Source organism: Physcomitrium patens, chromosome 26 (assembly GCF_059467195.1).
Source record: "Physcomitrium patens ecotype Gransden chromosome 26, ASM5946719v1, whole genome shotgun sequence".
In the NCBI taxonomy this organism is placed as follows: Eukaryota; Viridiplantae; Streptophyta; class Bryopsida; order Funariales; family Funariaceae; genus Physcomitrium; species Physcomitrium patens.
In genome coordinates, this window is record NC_143435.1 from 9,142,900 (window position 1) to 9,160,808 (window position 17,909).

Here is a 17,909-nt window from a genome sequence, read left to right on the forward strand (position 1 = left end):
TAGATTTCTTTTAATTCAATTTATTTAAGATTATTATGGTTAAAAAGATATAATTTTTAAATAATATAGATTTCTTGCAAACTAAATTTTTTCTATAATTTAGTCTAAGATTTTGCTAGGTTAGTAAAATCTTGTAAGATCAATACATCTAAACCATTATTAATGAGTGTAAGAGCTTTTATTTATGTTGCAAAAAAAAATCAACTTTTGTTATATATGCTTTACTTATTATTGATGGAAAAAAGATTTCTATTAGCATTTCAAGCCAATATAAAGATTATTAAGACGTTTTTGAAAAAAAAATATAAATATTCTTCTAGATTATTGTTGTTATAATTGTTCTATTGATCTTCAAGAAAGAATTCAATCACCATTCAAACTAATCTACAGCTTATTACAAAACAAATTGGTTGCACTCAAAGAATACATTGATAAAAATTTGGTTAAAAACTTTATAGGCTATTTTCAATCTCCAAATATAGTTTCTATCTTATTTATGAAGAAAAAAGATGGATCTCTATAGATAAGTATGGACTATCAAAGACACTACAAAATTATCATAAAAAATACATATTCTCTATGTTTGATTTTAAGACTTTTTAATCATATGAATGAAAAAAAGATCTATAGAAAAATAGATCTATGAAGAACATATAATGTTATATATATTTAAAAATGAAATAAATAAAAAACTATATTTTAAACCAAGTATGGGCATTTTTAATATAATGTCATGTCTTTTGGACTTATGAATGCACTAGCTACTTTTCAACATCTAATGAATAATATCTTTTATAAGTTTCTTGATAATTTTATAGTGTCTTATTTAGACAACATCTTAATTTACTTTAACAATACATAAGAGTATAAACTTCAAATTTGTTATGTCTTACAAAAACTAAAAGATGTAAGATTATATTCTAAAATTAAAAAAAATGAGTATTTAATACTATTCAAGTTGACTTCCTAAGATACATCATTTCTAACAATGGTCTTATGATGGATCATAAGAAGGTTCAAACTATCATAGATTAAAAGATTCTAAAAATAGTCAAAGATATATAATATTTTTTAAGATTTGTCAATTATTATCAGATCTTCAAGCAAAATTTTTATCAAATTGTGGCTCTTCTTACATGCTTCATATATATATATATATATATATATAAATAAAAAATAAAAAAATAAAAAAAATTGAGGGGAGTAAAGAAACTGAAACATCTTTTGAAGCTTTGAAGACAACATTTATTTTTCTACCAATCTTATATTGTGTCAACTTTTCAAAGGTATTTTTCATAGAAACAGATAAATTAGACTTTGTCATAGATGTTGTTTTGTCACAAATAGGATAAGATGACAAGTTCTACCTAATAGCTTTTTATTCTAAGAAATTTTCAGTAATTGAGATTAACTATGAGATTCATAACAAAGAACTTTATGCGATTGTAGATTCATTTTAAGAATGACATTATTATTTAGAAGACACTTCTAGTCTAGTCATGATATATATATATATATATATATATATATATATATATATATATATATATATATATATATATATATATATATATATATATATATTTCACAAGAACCTCAAGTACTTCATATTGGCTCATGTTTTGAATTATTGCTAAGCCAGTTGAAGCATATATTTATCAAGTTTTGATTTCAAGATCACTTATCAATCCAAAAAATAACAAAGATTATCAAAAGTTATTTTTAGATATTCTTATCTTGTATTAAAAGAAAAAAATATAACTTTTAATCAACAAAGAATAATTTTTTTTGAAGCTGGAACATTTTTATCTTTGAGCAATAAAATCAATATTGATTGTTGATTCAACCTTTGTTAAGAAAATTCAATTAAGTATGCCCTCTAATCTTTTTATTTATAATATCAAGAATAATTCTTTTAAGTCTTATGATACTTCCAAATTCAAGTTCAAAAATAATCTATTCTATTTTGAAAGATGATTATATATTTCAGAAGGCAAAGTAAAATTACATATTCTTCAAGATCATCATAACTTTCTAGTAGTCAAACATTTTGAAAACATTAAGACTTACAAGCTAATATTGAGAGATTTTTGGTGGCCTCAAATGTTGAAGGTAGTCAAAGACTTTATACAATCATACAATATTTGTTTAAGACCAAAAACTCCTTGTCATTAATCTAATAGACTTTTTCATCTATTATCTATTTTTGAACAACCATGGTCTTTTTTTTCTATAGATTTTATTACAAATCTTATATTCTTAGATTTGTATGATTCTATATTTGTGATAGTAGATCATTTTATCGAGATAGCACATTTTGTACCATGTACAAAATCTATCACAATTAAAGAAATGGCTAAACTTTTTCTTAAGAACATCTATTACTATCATGGTTTATTTAAAGATATTATATCAAATATGAGGACTCAATTCATGACAAGATTTTCAATTTTTTTTTTTAAGATTATAAAGATAGATATAAAAAAAATTGGCTTTTCATTTTCAAATTAATGGGCAAATTAAATGAGTGAATCAAGTTCTAGAGCAATATTTTGAGATGTACCATCAATTATGATAAAGATGATTAGAAAAATCTTTTGTCATTGGAAAAGTTTGTATACAATAATTTAATACTTTCTTCTACTCAAAAAATACTCTTTTTTGTCAATTATGGTAATCATCCATAACTTGATACTTTTGACTTTTCAAATTTTGATAATCCTATAGCAAAAGATTTGGCAAATCATTTGTCAGAGCTACGTGCAACAATAAAGGCATACTTAAAAGAAGTTCAAGAATAATAAAAGATCAATGCGGATGCCTATTGTAAGAAACAACCACAATTCAATGTGAATAATAAGGTATGGCTATTTCATTGCAATATCAAGACCACTCATTCTTGTAACAAATTGAATTATTGTTGACTTAGATCTTTTTCTATTTGTTAATAAATAAATTCTATTGCTTATTGATTACATCTACTAGAGTTTATAAAGATCTATTTTATATTCTATATATCTCTTCTTGAGCCATATAAGACAATGAATATCTTGAAAAGAAGACAAATGCCACTTCTTCTTATAGAATTAAATAATAATCAAGAATTCAAGGTGGAAGAAGTTTTAAATTCAAAGTAGAAGAAGTCTTAAATTTAAGGTGTTGCTAAAATAGATTATAATATCTTATTCATGGGCACCGATATGATATTAGTGAACATACATGAGAGGTAGCAAAAAATCTTGTAAATATAGTAAAGAGAATTAAAACTTTTTATTGATGACATCCATCAAAATTAAGATAAAGAATAATAAATCTTTACTATAAAACAAATAAGATCCAAAGAAAATAAAATTCTACCATCTACTCTTTTTTATAACTTCAATATATTTCTGATGCTACAAGGATGGAGAATCAATAATCAACAAATTCAACTCAAGAACTATTATTTGCTAAATTATCAAAGAAGACATTGCAATTGTTTTAACTTTTAAGACAATGTAATTGAGATAAATATCTTTAAGAATGACATATCTTTTTTCAAATAAATGGTAAAATATAGCATGTTTGATATCACAACCCTCAAAAAGACTCTAAATATTTGGTGATTTTTTAGAGGTAGAAACAACTCCTATTAGTATTTCAAATATTTTATTTGAAGGAAGTTATGAAGGTCTTAACAATGATCAAATAATACGGTGGTCTACTTGCTCTAATATGAGACACTATTGATAGCTCAGAGGACCTATCAACCATCTTCAAAGAGAAGAAAGATCAAAGTATGTAATAAATATAATATGTTGCATCTTGGATTTTTTAAACATATGATGATTACTTTTATGAAATTTATTCCTTGAAAGAAAAATAATATGATGGATATATATATTTACTCTAATATTTATTTTTATGATTAAATAAAAATAAATAAAAATAGATTTATTTTATAATATTTTTTAGAATAGCTTCTTAGAAGCATTAAAGAGGCTAGTTTGACTTCATATATTTGTAGTTGATTGGTAGGCTAGAATCTTGGTCAACAAGTTAACCACATGTTGATAGCTTATAAAACAAGCTAACAATATAGTACACATATAAAAAACTTTGCTTGCAAGTTATAATATATGTCTTACAAAGTCAACACGTTTTGGAGGTCCTATAGGATATTGCCGCATAGTTCTTAGTCCAGAGTATATATGGAGGTAAGAGTAAAATCTTCTTTATTCTTGTCAATGCCTTTTTAATTCTTAGACTTATTTCAAGACTTTCTAGTCTTCTTATCTTTGATAATAGTTATTCTAATTCAATATATTACTATCTTTGAGTGATTTTTTAGTCTTTTTAAATGACATAAGAATGTATTAATATTTAAATTCTATGAGATTCATGTCTTTGACAATTGACAAAAATGTTATATCATAAATCATCATGTTTAAAGTTGTAGTGCATTCTATTGTACTCATGTATAGTGCAAAATATATACTTCAAAAATATGATAATATTAGAGATATCTCACCTTTAAAATGCTTGATGAAGTCAGATTCTAGAAAATAATCAAAGTGCAACATCCATGCATGTATATAAGACTAAATCATGGAAATAGGCTATTAATTCAATAATATCCTTTCAAGAAAGTGTATATCATGAATTTGAAGACTACATTATTTTACTTATGATCTATTCCAGAGCCTCTTCAACTTTCATCCATCTATCAAATTTTTGTCACATTGATAGATAAATATCTATAGCATATTGAGTTCACTTCACATGTAAAATTTTTGTAAACATCTAATTGAAATATGGTTTCTATTTCAAAATTAGATAATTTTAAAATAAATAGTAATAAATTCAAATAAATAGTTCTAATATTAGCTATAGGTGATTTTTTTAAAATAAAAACCATGCCATATTTTTTAGCTTTTTCACAAGTACTGTCCATCCATGGATTAAAAAAAGATATTGAAACTCAACTTTGAAGTTTTCTTCATAGTGCTATTTGCTACATTTGTCAATAACAACAAAGAGAGTAATATCTCATACATATTATGTAATAATCATCAAACTGCAAAGATATAGAGTGCAAAGTAAAAAATAAAATAAATATGTATCTATTTTACTACACCACTAAGTTGTGCATTGAGCCATGCTTTAAAGTCAAAGATTGGAATTAAAAATGCACTTCACAAAATCCAATGCCCATTGTTTCTCTTCTCTCACATCTTCTTCACACCTTTCGTCTTCTACATAGATAAGATATTATAATTTTGTCTTCCTCTCTATTAAGGACCAAACTTCACTTTTAATAAGTAAGTCTCATCTTGAGCAAAAAAGAAATGAATATCATATATAGCAACAAATAGATTCCTACCTACAAAATATTGTTGATGTAGAATCATGGTTTTGATAAAGGCCTATGAATTCCATACAACATTAATTTTTTTGATAAAAACCAAGAAAGGTGCATTCGGTGAATCAAAGCCACCACTTGTTTCTTTGAGTGATCTTAATACATAGATGTAATCTAATTTATGTAATATGAAAACTATAAAAATTATAAATATAACTATAAAGATAAAATTTATTAATATAAAATAATAAAATAATAAAATGATTTTATTTCTTATAAAATCCTTTTATAAATCCGTATTTGACAATGATATCTTAGCTTTTGTTATTGAAGAAAGAAAGATGATTGTCGAAGGATGTAAAATATGTGCAATATAAAATCATGAAGACATAAAATTCTTCTATGTATGGTTTTTTTACAAAAACTTAAGAAAAGTTATAATTCTTTCTTTTTAATCTTCATGCATATATTCCAAAGTACTAAAAAATAATAATTGATCAAATTCTCATTTCAATCAACTATACAATTCAATTAACATTTCTATTTGAGCTTTGAACAGTGTCTACTTCAGAGCGCTCTTGAGTAAATTCTAGACCTACTGTCAATACTTGCTTTACTATAATTCTCTAGTGCAATTTTAGATGATTCTTTATTCCATTGCACATCATCAATATCTTCCAACAATCAAAAAAAATGCAGCTTCTATCATTGTAGTGACAATATTGAATTTGACAAAGAAAAATATACAAAGTCTGCAAGAATGAAGATGATGTAGCAACAAATATTTATTCTCTACCTTTATTTTAAATCAATTGAATCCACAATATACAAAATGCAACATACTTGAGCTTGAAAAATAATCCTATTAGAATAAATTAGAATAAAATTTTGTTCTTATTACACAATATACATTTTATTTTTTTTCTTTTACAACTTGCATCTTGCATTCAACTATACATTCACCTTAAATTGCATTCAATTGTAGAAAAAAGAATAAGCCTTGTAAATTCTTTATATCATTGATTGCTATAATAATATTATGTTGTTGATATTAATCAATGTTATTCATTATAATATCATGGACAACAATATGGACAAAGTTTCACCTTATTTAAAGCATCTTTTAAAGTGTGATGAAATGAATTCATGATATATAATTTGATTTATGATGTTTACATCAAAATTTGATTCAAACTAGAACAGTTCCAAAATAAAATTTTACATGACTTGAAATAGCATTTTTAGCCCTATCTCATAGAAAAATATATGGTTAATAGTAGCAACAAACAACCTCCACACTCATGTCAAATATCTACCTTATTCTAAATGTTACTTACTAGCATATTTTTCTTACCTTGCATCTAAATGTAATATTAAAAATAAGTAATCATCTAACATTTGATTGCCTGATTTTCTCTAAATTATTGAACTTCACCTTTAATTGCATTCAATTGTAGAAAAAAATGTAGCTTCAATTGCATTTTCAATTGCATTCAATCACAAAATTATAGAAAAAAAATGAGCCATGTTAATTTGTTGTCGATTCCGCTTGAATTTCAATCAAGCTTTTGATTCCTTTTAAACTCTAAATAATGTTAATTTTTTTGATAAAAACTAAGATAGGTGCAGGCAGTGAATGAGAGCCACCACTTGTCTCTTTCAGCATTCTTAATATATAGATAATATATATATTAATAATCAATAAATTTACTATTTTTTTATAATTTCAAAAATATATATGATTATTTTTGGTGAATTATTTTTTATTAATATAATCTATAAGTTAAATTAGGGCAATACATTTATACATAGTTATCTCTTAAAATAATTTAATTTAAATTTAATAATAAGATATATTTATAATATTATTATTATAATTAAATATTTTATTGCCAAATAAGAAATATATATTTTTAAATTCATTCTTATATAAACAATATAATAGGTAATCAGCATATATTTTTAAATTTATATAGAATATTATTACAAAATAAATGTAATATTTGTGTCACTAAGTAATTAAAATTTGAGAGTTATCAAATAAAATTATATATTTTTTCACTTGTAAGTTAAAAACAAAAAAACGAAACAAAACAAAACAAACAAAATGAACAAAAAAATACCAATAAGTTTAAAAATGCAAGCTTCATTTTAATTTGTTTTAGTGCTTGTCTTTTATTATATGTATGTATGTATGTATGTATGTATATATATATATATATATATATTACACGATGTCATGTAAAATAAACATGAAACAGTCTCACATCCCTTTATTTTAAATCTCATGTAAACAAATAATCAGTTGATTATTTGTTGAAATAATACAAAAAATAAAATTAAATAAAATAGAGGTAGGGATATTCTTTGCAAAATTTCCTCATAAATATAATATAAATAATAAAAATAATAAAATTGATATTATTATGACATATATTATGCAATTTATGACAAGTTTTGAATATTTGATTTAGACTTGTCTACTTTGACTATTACGTTTTTTATTTTAATTAATATCACAAATTAAAACATGTAATTCATAATAATGTTTTATTTATTTGATCAATGGTATAGATTTATTTTAAAATTTATTTAATATTTTTAAAAACAGATTGTAATATGTATATATCTATTTAAGGGATTTTTAAATATTTAAGATCCACTTTAGAAAGCTATGGCACAAAAGTTTTTCAAAGGTCTCTCACTCTGCAAAGAAAACTCTTCATGAAAAGTTTTGACTCGTGAAGATAATATAAAGTGAGAAAATACTGTAAAAGGTATAATTTATTATTATTATTATTATTATGATTCTAAACTTGTCACGTTATATCTCATTTTTATGAATATGGTTTCATGAAGAGTTTTTATATTTATTGTTTATGGTTTTTATTTTTAGTAGTTATTTTTAATCAAAACTTAATTGGGTCTTCAACTTTTTGTAAGAACCACTTCTTGCAGTAAACCTATTACAAATTCCAATAAACAAGCACTATTCATGTCATGTACAAAAATTATGCATTCTATCTCATCTTTTGTTCTTATTGTATTTAGAATGATATTTGTTAGAATAAAGTCAACCAAGTAAGACTTTTCAATTCCAACTTATCTAATTTTTTTTAAGTTCTGGGCTCTTACCTTTGCTTCTAAGTTTGAAGGCCTTCTCATATTATCTAATTTTATTTTCTTGTTCATTTGAATTCTATAATATATTTAAAAATTGGAAAATAAAACATATCTTTTGTAATATTTATAATTATTATTCAATATTATATCATCTTAACAAATGACAATAATTATAATTTTTTAAAGGTTTTTATTATTAAACTCGAGCTTTACAATTCTACAATTAATAATTATTTTAAGATAATTCAATGAAATATAAACCTTCTGTTTGTAATATATAAACATAAATATACAAAAATGTTTAAGTGTATATATATATATATATATATATATATACATATATATTTTTATGCATATATATTGACACATATATATTTATGTTATATAATAACATGTATACATATATACATATATTTATGTTATATAATAACATGTATACATATATACATATATTTATGTTATATAATAACATATATATATATTTATATATATATATTGAACCTTTTTGTTTGTAATAATAATAATAATAATAATAATAATAGTAATATATAGAATTGATTCAACTTACAATATTAAAAAATAAAATTTTAGGAAAAATAACCTTATGAATTAGCAATTATGCCAAAAAGCGTCTCTACTATTTTTGCACATTTAAAAAAATAAATGGTTTTCTTTTATGAAATCAACTGAAGAATACTAGTTTTATGAACAATTGAACTAAATTCGGCACAATATTTTATATTTATATTTACTCATTATTATTTTTTAAAATTTTATACCATCATGGATGAATGCAAAAACAGAACACAAAGAAACAAAGCAAAAAATATATATATTTAAAAAAGACCTTGGTGGAGATTAATAATAAGTTTCAGGATGCCGTTTGTTCAACAAGGCATTACCGTGCAGGGACTGATTGGCACATGTTCCAGACGACAAACCGGAGAAAACGAAAGATGCCGGCAACAACGAACGAAGCATATTTTCGTTCGGGGGCAACGACTGTCGTGGCGGCATTTGGACGAAATCTGACAGAGAGAGCAACGTCGCGTGGGGGGGGGCACCCGATCACATGCGAGAGTGGACGCAGATTCCGAGGTGGAACGGGCGAGAGTAGGCAGAGCACGAAGAGAAACGAACACACATTTCGAGGTGGAACGGTAGAGGAGGAAGGGAAGGGAAGGGCTTGATGCTGTCAGGGCCAAGTTGTGTGTCATGAGAGCTCAATCGCACTCTTCAACGTTGGCTTAGCCCAGCCACCAGCAGGGTCCTTACACTGCCATAGCCACAGCCCTACGCTGCTCCCTACTCTCCCCCCGCTGCTCCTCGTCTCTTCTTCATCCCCCGCACCCTCATCTTGTTTCTATCGTGGTGATCGCTTCCTCTCTTTCTCCCCTACTGGTGGACCTAAGCCTCGCCTGAATCCGTGCTCGGACGCCTCCGCGAGGTTTGTCTCGTTTGTTGCGGTGGTTTCTTCTTCGTACTCTTCGTCTTCTTCTCCTTCTGCTTTCTTCGCTACGGTATTAGTTGCGTTGAAGCGTGCGCCGTTGGATGGCGGATTAGGGAGGCTATGCGTCAGGTGATGAATCCGTCTCGAGCGCGCGGATTTTTTTATCATCGCCTGCCGGTTTGGTTGATAGTCGAGTGTGTGTGAGAGGAGGTCGGCCTGGGTTGTTCGAATTCGGGCCTCGGCTGTGCGGTTTGGGTTGAGGCGGATTCGTTAATTGCGTTTCTTATGGCAACTCGGTATTAGGTCAGTGCATTCTCTTGAGGTGGTTTTTGTGGGGTTGTTATGAGGAGAAACGGTGGAGGGAGGAGGGGGGAAGGGTTTCGTGGGGCGTGGTGGTGTTATTGATACGAGACCTGTTGGTGTCGCGCGGTAGTTGCGGGAGAGGACGCGTCGGCATGTGAGGTGAACATGAAGCTTCTGGGTGGAGGTTATGAACAAGTTTGCGTGCTCCGGACGTGTTATCGGGACATCGTATGGACGAGCGCTCTAACGGATTGCTCTGTGCTTTCGCTCTGGGTGCTCATCTGAGTGTGACGTTCTTCACCAGGGCTTGAGGATTTTTTACGAAGCTCGACTATGTAGTTGTGCATCATCTCAGACTTAGTGGATCCCTGGACCTGCTGAACTGTTGTTTAGGAGGGAATGACTTCTTGTTGCTGAGGAAGCTCTGATTTCACTAAATCTCCTACATGTATTTGTTCCCGAGGCGGCTGTGTGGGTTGTGACAAACTCTTCATAAATTGTTTAACACACAGCACCTGACAGGATTTCAAAGCAATGAGCATGTAGTTTTTGTGTTATGTTATGTTATGTTATTTTTTTTTTTGGTTTGCTAGGGGATATGTTTAGCCTACGCGTGTCACATTCAACGTTTTCCCTTCATACTGTTGTCTAACAATCTTCATGGTCCTTTGCAGCACTTTGTAATAAAACCTAATCATTGCGAGCCCGAATTTTCGTTCTTAACAGTTCGAATCTGAAAGAATTGCGATAGACGTAATTCCGAACTGATTCAGTTTTCGTGCTGTGCAGCTGTGCAGATTCGGAGGTTTTTCTTGCAGGTCAGAGGTAGATGAATTTATTTAGCAGGAGATTTGTTAATGGAAATTGTTCCTTTGCGGCAATTCAGGAGCACTTAGTTATTGGATTAAGCAGGTTGAAGCTTAGCGACCTCACAGTAAATATTGTCAGATAGTCATGGGTGACGACGGGATCGATTACGGTAATGATCATGAAGACACAGAGTCTGAGGAGGATTATGTTGGAGACGATGGCGCTTGCGCCGGATACGATGATTATGTCGGAGACGATGAAGAGGTCTTGACTAATCAGGAACCAGCAGATACAAGTCACAAGGTGTTGCTTTGACTTCGAACATGTCTTTTTACGTTGAACATTCATTTTGTCAGGTTGGCGGCAGACAAGAACTTGGGACGGAACCATCAAGCGTGTCGCTGTCCGACTTTAGTGTATTCGGGCATTTTTTGTGTTTTACCAAAGACGATTTTACTGATTGGGGGTTCCGACCTGGTTTTGATCAATGCTCTTCAGCACATTATTTCCAGGATATTATCTGTTCTTTACAATTCAAATCTAGTCGTGACAAATTAAGAATTGTATCTTGATGATCCCAACAATACTTCGCTTTTTACACACTCATAGATTGTAACAGAAGGATTTAGGAGGTCTCATTTTAATATGAGAAGGCAGTGCGATTGAGCGCAAAGCGCGCACATCAGCTGTCTATGTGCTTCGAGAATTTCATTTGTTGCCAGCTGCTTTAGTACGGCAAGAGTTTTAGGCTTTCTCTTCAAACCATAACTTTTCTATTTTTTTACCTGGACCTAATTTATGGCTTCCTCTTTTGTCTGCAGGTTATTACAAGAGAGTCACTTCTCGCTGCACAGGTTAGTGTTTGCTGTGTCTAGAGTTCTTTTGTTTTTGGAGCTTGTTCTCTGGGAAGCAATCACTCGTGTCTTTTACTGTGCTTCTTTATCAATTCATTGGGTATATGAGCACTTTCGAAGCTATTTTGGGGGTTTATGTGAGTCAATTCTATTTTATGAGGACCTTAGGTGCATATTTGTTGGGGTATCTGTGCCAGTGTTTTGGTTTAGAAACCCCAACCAGTTTTTTTTGTTTTGTTTTGTTGTGACCTTGGTGAGACATGAATCGATCTAGTGTTCTGGTTGAGACTTAAACTCTCCTTCAGTTTAGAACCCCCTTCATTTTAGAAAAAAATAGATTCTTTTTTGATATTTTTGTGTGTAGCGGGTTCCTTGCTCTCACGTGTTATCGTGTGTGTTGAAAACAGAAAGACGATATAAGAAAAGTTGTTGAAGTTCTAGCATTGCGACCACGCCAGGCGCGGACGTTGCTCATACATTATAGGTGGAATTTGGAAAATTTGTTTGGTGCTATTGCGGAAAAGGGTTACGGTCCAGTTTTCTTGGAAGCTGGCTTACCACCCCCTGAGACGGAGGTAGTTGTGCCTGTAGCTGACGATGCAAGCGTGTCTGTTAGATGTGGAACGTGTCTCGAAGACGTGCCAACAACTACTGCTACACGAATGGATTGTGGACATGCTTTTTGCAACGAATGTAAGGAACTATTATCATCTTTCACTTCTTTCTGTAAGTTCTGTCAGTTGTTCACTGAGGGTAGACGATTTGGTCATGTGAGGGTCTGAGATTTTTACGCTTTTGTTCTTTCTTTCTTTCAGGTTGGACACAGTACTTCATTATCAAAATAAAGGATGGTCAGAGTCGACGAGTGACATGTATGGAGCATAATTGTGGTGCAATTTGCGACGAAGACAAAGTACGGGATCTGGTCGGTTTACAAGATCCGGAGTCGGTTCAGCGTTACGAGAGGTTCCTTCTGGAGTCTTACATAGAAGACAATGCTAAAGTGAAGTGGTGTCCTAGTACTCCTCATTGTGGCAATGCTATTCGATTGGAAGGGGAGCCATTCTGTGAGATCGAATGTAAATGTGGGCAGCAATTTTGCTTCAACTGCATGGCTGAACCTCACTCTCCGTGTTCCTGTAATATGTGGACATTATGGGATAAGAAGTGCAAGGACGAATCTGAGACAGTGAATTGGCTTACCGTCCACACCAAACCTTGTCCAAAGTGCCATAAACCAGTGGAGAAAAATGGTGGCTGTAACCTTGTCAGCTGTATCTGCGGTCAGGCGTTTTGGTAAGTCTCCTATCAGCAGTTTCTATTTTTGTGGACATCTATATTCTAGCACGAGTACAAGTATTATCAGCTGACTAATGCCTGTCATATTTGCGTGCAGTTGGCTATGTGGAGCAGCGACTGGTCGTGAACACAACTGGAATAGCATTGAAGGGCACAGCTGTGGTCGTTTTCAGGACGAAAAGGAAAAGGAGGCTGCAAGAGCGCAGCGAGACTTGAAACGATACATTCACTACCACTCCCGCTGGAAAGGGCATCTAGATTCTTTAAAACTGGAACAGAAACAGGAAGAGACTGTTAAAGAGAAGATCACTACACTTGAAGCAAGTCACTGTCAAGTTAAAGATTACAGCTGGCTTACTATTGGCTTGCAGAGGCTATTTCGTGCTCGCCGGGCTCTCTCCTACTCGTTTGCTTTCGCCTACTTTATGTTTGGAAATGATTTATTCAAGGATGATATTTCTGAAGAACAAAACGCTATCAACCAGAATTTGTTTGAGGATCAGCAGCAGAAGTTGGAGGAAACGGTGGAGCGCTTGTCCAAGCTCGTGAAGGTGGTTGAAACCCCTTTGGAAGAAAACACTGATGATAGTTATATGCAGGATATTCGTCTGCAAGTTATTAACTTTACCACTTTGACTGATGGTCTCTGTAGACGCATGTACGATTTTATTTCACCAGCTCTTTGTATTGTTCTAGCAATACTTGTCCTACAACACTTGTTTAAATATTTTTTTATGTTTTCCTTGTGTCTTTGGTGCCTGCTAGTTGCACTAAAGAGTTCAGAAAACCTGTGCATTCTTTATGATTGAAATAGGAGTTTTTGCGTACATGCTTTTTGCGTTATGGTTCTATGGTTTCTTGGAAATGCAGGCGTCATGAATACTAACATCTTAATTTAGTTGCTGTTCGATTGACTGATTTCTTGTATATTGTTTGTGACAGGTACGAGGTGATAGAGAATGATCTATTAGGTTCCTTGCAGCTTGCTACGCATCACATTGCCCCTTACAAGACTGGTGGTGCAGAAAGGGCCTCTGAGATTGCTGCGGAACCTGAAAGGTTTCACATTGATCGGACCCAAGATATTAAATCTGAGTCCAGGTCCAAAACAGACTGCCTTTCAATTGCGAATGGTGAGTGGAGACAGATGCAAGCTGATGCTTGTGGAAACCTTTCAACTGTAAATTCCCCAACGCCAGCGTAGCAAATACAGATGCATGAAACGATAGAGTCTCTTAACATGCCGTCACTCGTATACCCCCAAAATTTCAAAAGACTCAATATTACAATGTATCAATGAATTAGGACGATTCGATTGTGATTTAATTTTCTGATACACGTGGAGAGCATTGAGTTGAAGATACATCTGAGCTTAGACGGTTTCTAAATGAAACTAGCTTGTGAAGGGTAGGGGATCAGTCGAAGCCAAATTTTGCTATTTCTGTTCTTCACTGAGTGGATTTATTTTATTGAGACCCAATCACAGAATTTAAAAATCTACTAGAGCAATTTAGAAACGCAGCCTTACCTCTAACCCAATTAATTAACTGTTGGAATAGCTTTGTTTTTCCATGATACGTTTGTTGAAGTGCGAGAGGATATTGAACCTACCAAGGGTTCTTAAAACTAAGTAGTTTTTATTAATCAATCGATGATCATAACAAAAATATTAATTTAGGAACATGTTTTGGAGGTTCTGATGCTAGTGTTGTTGTTGCTTCAGTTGCAGCAGAGCATGCTGATGGAGATATTGGAGGCAAGCAGGTGAAACTTGAGGTGGAAGTTAGCGGGGATGTTGACATGTCTGAAACACCTAGTGCAGACAGAGTACACAAAAGGCCGAATTTGTACCCCAGTTCACCACGAAGCTGCAAACGGTTTGGTAAAGAACCCTCTGTTTCTGGTCCTTCAGTAGTTCGAGAACCAGGAAAGACATTTGGGTCAATATCTGAAATTGTAATTAATAGTGATGCAGCATTAGACTCTGTTCCCAGTTCTAGCTATTCTACAACATTGTGGGAAGGGATAGCTCTTGGCAGCAAAGATGTAAGTGGCCAACAAAGGTTAAATCCTGCGGAAAAGTTGCACTGGGAAAATGCAACCTTGTCGGCCTCGCCTACAGGTGAAACTGATGGTCAAGATGAATTGTTGCAACAGCAGAGTGATTCAACTGAATGGCAGTTTGGGGCCCTGAATGCACAACCTGCAGTCTCCACATGTTCCAGTGACTTCGATTCCCAAGGAGGCATTATACAAATGAACATTAACAGGTGGTTTATCTCAATTCATGCTTTGTGTCCACTATGGTGGATATGAAGCATACCTGTTAGATGCTTTCTTTTATGAATATCACATTCCACATCTATTCGGGTTTTAGTATTAGTCAAGACAGGTTGGGCAGGGATTAGCTGCTTTGGAAAGTACTTGAGAAATCACCGGCAGAACCTTGTGTAAGGATTCGTGAAAGGTAGTTATGGCTTTGAAGTATGTTGCAATTGCGTAGTGTAAGAATTGTGAGTCGCTGCTCCATGTGTAGACTTTTAGTTTCGAAAGACGGGTTTCATGGTTTTATTTTGCACCATTTTTTAAACTCAAGGTCTCGTATTGTTTGCAGGCCGTGGAATGACGGGTGATGCAGGTATAAATTTGTCATGGGATTAGCGAATGAAGAGGCCTGCTTTGAGAATTTTGGATTAAAAGACAGGAGCAGGCTAAAGCTTTTGTTGTTTCGTTACAGCCTGTGTTTTCCTTCTTCAGGGACCGACTTCCTTCAGTACACATTGGTTGAGGATACTGTCTATCTTGAAGTCCGCTTGGAGTGAGGCTAAACGAAGCTCTCATTCTCTCTTTCAAGACTGGTTATGAACAAATCGGGTTGCCTCGCTGGCTATCCATAAAGATGGAGCCTGCAAAGCAGCAGGCCATATGCCCCTCGTATAATCCTTTAGCTGATGGATGCTTGCGGCTGGGTATGTTTTTTACTAGAACCATAATCACAGCTTGATATCTGATTTTAGGTGCACACCACTTGTTTGCCTGAGACTCGAACTCGTCGCTTGATTCACTTTCTGTTGAGGGTGCAACTAAGCTGTTTACCTCTTCTTGTGGCCACGAGAAACGTTCAGGTTGAGCAGTTGATAATTTGGCTGAGCAGAGCAGTGACACTCTTAATGTAAATACGTTGTTATTTTATGGGTGCCCGCATTTCTTGGATTTGTAAGAGGCAAGTCTTGCTACCCATGCAGCGAGGGTATGAATATTGTGAAAGTTGCACTTGGGACCTAGCTTTTAATGCAGTTTTATGGCCTGTCTCCACTCTGCTTATTTCTATCAGATTCCTGACCTCGTGTTCGCATGCTCTGGAAACCAGAGCGGATAATTCTCTTGACGTATGATTCCTTAAAAATCTCTTCCAGATAGCCAAGGTAACAATTTGGTCTCATAACGATTTCATACAATTTTCCTTGTCTCTGCATGGTTAGCCAGGGAATGAATTTCAACCACTATTTATGGTAATTGAAGCATGGGCTGGAAATCTTTGTGGCCGTATGGCTACAGTGATTTTAATGATTTAAAAATTCTTCTAGTTACACGTGGATTTATTACCCTTTCTTAGTATTGGTTTGAATGTCATTGTAAGTGGCAGGATACTCCTGTCTTCTAGAACTGATTTCACAAGATAACGCTTGTCGGACTATATCTGTAAGAATTTTCATTTGAATTCAGTTGGATTGAGACCACAATCAGCAGAAAATAGCTGTTCCTTGGATTTTATGCAGAAGAGAGTGTCACGTGGGACCTGGCCCAGTAACTTTTTTAATATTCAAGAAACAAAATTGTTACTCACATGGGAAGACCAAAAACAAAGGAAAAAGAAGATATTATATTGGTTTAGTCGTTAAAGCTGTCATCACACATTGATTCCCACATGTTTAATTTTAATATCTCTCAACTTGTTGTAATCAGACAATAGCGTTGCATCACATTTTGTTATGGAAGGTTTGGGGCATGGGAGATGGGAGAAAAGACCTTTAATCAGTGAAAACATGAGGCCCACAATTATGCAATTCTGTATTGATGTAGAATGCTTCGCACCAGGGCTGTGAAGCTTTTTAGTAAAGTTCATTTTTGTGTGGACAGAGCAGGTTTCATGTTGTCAAATTTAGGATGTAGGTCACCACACTGAAATCAGTGGTGCAAAGTGAGGAGTTTGTTGGAAAGTGAGGAGATTTCATGTACAACATTCCAATCTAATTTTGATGCTACAAACATTTTATGAAGTGGTACAGGAAGGCTAATTTATATCTTTTGTGAGCCATAATTGGACTTAACAATTTCGTATGTTTTGAACATATTACATATTCCCAAAAAAGACAGTAGTAACTTTCTTTGGTCTATAGTTGCATATGTAATATTGTTTTTGAGTTTATAGTTAGGCATGAAAACTTGATGGGTTGATATTTATTTACTGATTTGTAGTATTTGAAGTGACTATTCCATGCTTACCAATCTTCTATGATTACTTAATATCTTTATGTGAAGCTCTATATGTACATAATAGTTTTCCAAAATGTTCTAATAATCTTAGGTTGTGAATCTTAGAAGTAATAATATCATCTTATTTTCATGAATATATATATATATATATATGTGTGTGTGTGTGTGTGTGTGTATAGATTTCTCTAATTTGATATACATACAAGATTGACAAAAAAACCAATATGTACTC

At 32.3% G+C, this 17,909-nt stretch overlaps 1 protein-coding gene and 1 long non-coding RNA gene across 14 annotated transcripts; both read left to right on the plus strand.

Moving 5' to 3' along the window:
- Positions 1–9,768: 9,768 nt before the first annotated feature.
- On the plus strand, positions 9,769–16,476 carry LOC112277865 (putative E3 ubiquitin-protein ligase ARI2). Of its 13 annotated transcripts, none has more exons than XR_016501164.1 (10): positions 9,769–9,911; positions 11,007–11,330; positions 11,849–11,881; positions 12,289–12,574; positions 12,697–13,177; positions 13,278–13,838; positions 14,123–14,313; positions 14,904–15,062; positions 15,338–15,450; positions 15,795–16,476. XR_016501164.1 is itself a non-coding variant. In XM_090247927.1 (10 exons), exons 3-10 carry the CDS (start codon positions 11,172–11,174, stop codon positions 15,811–15,813), a joined length of 2,277 nt encoding a protein of 758 aa, XP_090104053.1. In that variant the 5' UTR covers positions 10,076–10,217; positions 10,348–10,692; positions 11,007–11,171; the 3' UTR covers positions 15,814–16,476. The 13 variants fall into 13 exon arrangements, 8 of the variants coding, with proteins under 8 accessions (XP_024366427.1, XP_024366426.1, XP_090104053.1 ...); XR_016501165.1 differs by having other exon boundaries at positions 9,903–10,043; XM_090247927.1 differs by lacking the exon at positions 9,769–9,911 and adding exons at positions 10,076–10,217; positions 10,348–10,692 and having other exon boundaries at positions 14,904–15,450.
- A 13-nt stretch (positions 16,477–16,489) lies between these two features.
- LOC149986230 (uncharacterized) lies at positions 16,490–17,025 on the plus strand. The gene is made up of 2 exons (XR_016501169.1): positions 16,490–16,605; positions 16,827–17,025. It is a non-coding gene; the product is annotated as an uncharacterized LOC149986230 (long non-coding RNA).
- The last annotated feature ends 884 nt before the right edge of the window (positions 17,026–17,909 follow it).

Excerpts from the sequence above, each read along its gene's own strand:
- LOC112277865 (XM_024510659.3), top strand. The coding sequence starts at position 11,172 with ATGGGTGACGACGGGATCGATTACGGTAATGATCATGAAGACACAGAG. Across the intron at positions 11,331-11,848 it reads CAGCAGATACAAGTCACAAG|GTTATTACAAGAGAGTCACT; the intron begins GTGTTGCTTTGA and ends TTTTGTCTGCAG. Across the intron at positions 14,314-14,903 it reads CTGCCTTTCAATTGCGAATG|TTGCAGCAGAGCATGCTGAT; the intron begins GTGAGTGGAGAC and ends TTGTTGCTTCAG.